Here is a 4,595-nt window from a genome sequence, read left to right as displayed (position 1 = left end):
TTTTGTTCTGTAAGAATCTTGGCTTTTTTTTTTTAAGTTTAGCAAAGAAAGGGAAAAAACCTGCCTTAATCTTCTGCTTCATTCCTCTTTGATGGGACAGGCAAGGTTTTGGTTTTTGTTTTAATTCATGTGCGAGCAGAGAGATTCTGAAGATGGCCTTGAGAAGGTTAAATTTTAGAGAGGTAACTAAATAGGTTCATTTATTGTTTATATTTCCCCAATACAATGTTTTATTTTATTTTTTTTGTTTTCTTTACTCCTTGTAAAAGTACCTGATTCACCAAGATACCCTTTCCCCTTCCCTATCACATCACACCCAACTGGCGGTAGACAGATGCAACAATAAGTTCGTTTGATGTTTGAAGTGGGATGCTGAAGATTTTTTTTTAGGAGCTGAATGGAAGAGCAATGTTGCCGAAAAGCTATTCCTTTCTCCAGGAAAAAATAACAAGAACAATACAAAGCTGTAGAGAAGATGTAGGGGCCCCATTGGACTCCACTCTACCATGGCACTGGCAACTGTTTGAGATCTATATATAATATATGTTTATGTATATTAATTTATATTTATATATGTATAATATGTATATTTATAGGCTTGTTTGTACTTGTCTTAGCACACTGTCCCATTCTCAGGTCTTGATTTGGGGCAATTGGTCCTGGGGACAGGTTGAACAGAAGGGGCCAAGGTACAGAAGAAGCCAGAGATCAAAGTAAGACCTAGGCCTCCCCATGCACAAAACATGGACCAGCCGTAGCCATGACTGATGTCATCAGGGAGTCCATACAGGTACCGGGGGTATCGGGAGAGCTCAAAGTTGATTCCAGCTACACATGTGCACAGTGATATTATGCAGAAGGTTCCTGGAGGAGAAAAAGAAAAAAAAAGAAAGAAAAAAGAGGAAAAAAAAACAAGAAGAATGAGTTAGAATTATCACAATAACTCTTTGCTCTTTCTTTGTCTACAAAGAAAGTAGTTGGAGAAAGAACAGGAAAATCAGAGATGGATGACTCAGGAATTTTAGAATGCCAGTTAGTTAATTTAAAATATTTTTATTCTATCTTCAGTTTCCAAGGTAATTGCCCAAACTTAAAATATACAACTAATAATTAAAACAGTAAGTGTCCAAGATAATGGCCCTTAGGGTATGATTTTATAGGTCAATGGATTGATTGGAAACTCCCACTTACTCCCACTACAACAGCTACTAACAATTTTTGTTTAAAAATATGTACTATTCCAGCCAAAAATTTAGAACATCTAGTCAAATACAGTAATCATAATTTAGAAGAAAAAACCCCCACAATCCAGTGGATCTAAACTATACTCCTTTGGAGGACTTCGTAGTTTGAGTACATTTAGGTTTGCAGCTTTTCAGGGAATATAATATCGGTGGCACTTTCATCTTGAACATGTCATCCTTCTGATAAAGCTCTTTTTTGTCAATGAGAGGCAATACTGTCCCATCCTAAAAATACTCTGAGAGCCATCCAAAAGCTCATGAGATTATACATTACACTGCAAACATCAGAAAAGTATATTGGAAGGCTGCAATAGCAAACAACTTCCATATGATTGTTCATGTGCTCATTAGGATTGAATGCTGTTCAAGAAAGACTTTCTTGTACCTTTGGTGAACAGCTGAGTTCCTCAAAACTCATATTTGCTACAATGAATTTTGAGGAGCATCATTTATGTCACACTTATGGATCCATCTGAGAAGCTTAATGAGAACTGGAAAAAGCATAGTAGAAGCCAAACTGATAACTCATTTTCTTAGCCATTTACAATAGATCTCATTATATTCTTATGGTTCTTACATGTATACAACCTCAGTGTTATTTGCTTCATCCTACTGTAATGTATTAGTACAAGAATGGTCCTTCAAACTGCTTGTCCTTAGTATTGTTTGAGTTCTATGTCTACATTTCCCTATCCAGATTTGTGATGATGGGAATTGGTCCTTGGAGAACATTAGGTTACATGTAGTAAGCTTTGCAGTATGCAGTATTTATTTCTTCCTAGCAATGAAAGAGTTATCTTTAGCAATAGCAATAGCACTTAGACTTATATATCACTTCATAGTGATTTACAGCCCTCTTTAAGCGGTTTACAGAGTCAGCATATTGCCCCCAACAATCTGGGTCCTCATTTTACTGACCTCAGAAGGATGGAAGGCTGAGTCAACCTTGAGCAGCTCAGAATGGAACTCCTGGAGTGAACAGTGAGTTAGCCTGCAATACTGAATTTTAACCACTGTGCCATCACGGCTTTATTTGTCAACCGTCTTTCAACTGCTGGAAAAAGACTCTATTTCTGCCCCAAATGAATGGAAATATTGAATAAAAGCATGTTGAGAAATTCCATCATCATTTAAAGTCATATAAATTGAAAGCACCCTTCCAACCAACAGAGGTTGGATTAAATCACCTAACTCTGTTCCCATTCCAAATTCTGAATATGTGCAGATCTATTTGATTGTTCAATTTTTTGCTTTCCTGCTTGATATGTAGCAAAGATGAACAATATCAAAATGATACAATAGAAAGCAGATAAGGCACAACTATCATGTACTTGCTGCCCATTGTTTGGAGGGGCTAATGCAGAGGTCCCCAACCATTTGGACACCAGGGACCGGTTCTGTGGAGAAAGGTTTTTCCATGGACTGGAGACTACGTGTTTTTGTGTGCTGCCTGCATCCCACAGATGGGGCTTTGCTTGCTTGTGCGGACCAGTTGCTGGAATGCTGCGGCCCGGTACCAGTCCATGGACCAGGGGTTGGGGACCCCTGGGCTAATGGATATTCTGAATAGCTAGCTATTATTTCCATGCAATTCCAATTAACAATCAGTCAATAATAGGAGAACCTCATTTAATTTTTGCTTGTGACCCACCATGGCAAATGAAATATGAGTCAATAAAAATGTGATTCATATTTCAGACCTCATTAGGAAAGAATATGTTTGCATTAGTAATTAAAACCTCTGGTTCCAGGTTCTACTGGCAGGGTTAAATGATGGTTCTCTTAGGATAAATCAACTTAACTTTCTAACTTGATTGGTTTGTGATTATGATCCTATATGACAGGGTTCTCAAACTGCCGGCCCATAGGCTGGACGAGTCATGCAGAAGCCACGCCCACCCCATTGCCGGCAATGGCAAAACTGTCCCGATACTTTGCACGACGTCACATGACATTGCGAGTTTGATATGTCTGCTATATGAGTACAATAGCTCTTTCTTTCCATTTCAAGGGAGACAGAGCCATGTTTCTGATACGGCAGGAGGCTTGAAGCTGAGTCTTCAGTATACCGCTGCTGCCATACTGCTGGATTATATTCCTTTCCTTTTAAAATTGTACTTTAGAGCAGAAACTGTGCTTCAATAACTTAGTGAATTTATGTGACTTAAATGTGATTTATCTGACTTAACTGTATTGCAAATGGGGAAGAATCCCAACTGATGCCCTGTGAACCAAATAGGGAAGCACAGCAAGCCAATGCAGTTTGCTGGCTGAAATCTCCTCATTGCACCCAGGGATTCCTAAGCAATTCACTTGATTTCTCACGTGGGGTCCATGTGTCACCATCACAGCCCGAATCCTAGCCCAGTGATTTTTGCTGACTTTCAGATTTTTGATTAAAAATAGACACAAGCTTAGTTCATACAATATATTTAACAAGGCCAAGTAAATGTGACATGTTAAACTTGGTTATTATTAACTTCAGTAGTTTTAGGGGAATGACCTATTTTTGACTTACTGAGTTCTGCAAAACAAACCAGTTTATTTAGATTATAGTTCAGGGTATGATACAAACTCAAAAAGAATAATTCAATTAACTAGGTAAAGCTGGTGTTTAATTGCAGCCAGTAAGGTTGCTTGAGCACAGATAATTCAGCACTTTCCAAGGTAACCATAACCATAACTTCTACCATCTTTTTTTTCTATTTTTTTTCTTGGTATAAAAATGTAAGTGTTTAAATATGGATTAGGAATCCTGCAGAGACTGTTGAAATTTATTTTGTCTGTCAGCCCCAGCAATGTGGCCCAATGTCCAGGGAATTAGATCTGGGGAAAATGAGTTTCAAGTCGTCCTTCACCTCATTGATTGACTTTAGGATCACTTACTCTCTCAGTCCAAACTATTTCATAGAGTTTGTGGACAGAAAAAGAAATGGAAGAAGAAATCTTATATTTGTTGCCTTGAAGTTCCCATATTTGTGTGTCTCTCCATCCACTGATCCTTCTATCTATCTATCTATCTATCTATCTATCTATCTATCTATCTATCTATCTATCTATCTATCTATCTATCTATCTATCTATCTATCTATCTATCTATCATCTATCTATCTTAGAGATGGTGCTTGGTTAAAATTCAACTTAGATTTAGATTTATTAAATTTATACCCCGCCCTTCTCCCGGAGGACTCAGGGCGGCTTACAGCCAGTTTAAAACAATGATATAATACAATACAAAATTTAAAAAGATTAAAAATAACTATTTAAATTTGGCCGCTTCTACTAAAAATTTAATTTAAAAACCCCTTTAAAATACCCCTAGGCCAGTCCTGCCTGCTGAAATAACCAGGT

The 4,595-nt window shown here is 37.6% G+C and overlaps 1 protein-coding gene across 1 annotated transcript in view; it reads right to left on the bottom strand.

The window, feature by feature from the left end:
• Nucleotides 1-581: 581 nt before the first annotated feature.
• LOC107290164 (transmembrane protein 178B-like) overlaps nucleotides 582-4,595 on the bottom strand; it is a 33,947-nt gene continuing 29,933 nt past the window's right edge. The window contains exon 3 of the mRNA XM_029284695.1: nucleotides 582-864. Within this exon, the coding sequence (XP_029140528.1) occupies nucleotides 614-864 (251 nt within the window). The 3' untranslated portion in view covers nucleotides 582-613. The remainder of the gene's footprint in view (nucleotides 865-4,595) is intronic.

Source organism: Protobothrops mucrosquamatus, unplaced genomic scaffold, assembly GCF_001527695.2.
Source record: "Protobothrops mucrosquamatus isolate PMUCROS unplaced genomic scaffold, P.Mucros_1.0 scaffold849, whole genome shotgun sequence".
In the NCBI taxonomy this organism is placed as follows: Eukaryota; Metazoa; Chordata; class Lepidosauria; order Squamata; family Viperidae; genus Protobothrops; species Protobothrops mucrosquamatus.
Note: the sequence above shows the minus strand (reverse complement) of the source record. Positions and strands in the feature narration are given on the sequence as shown.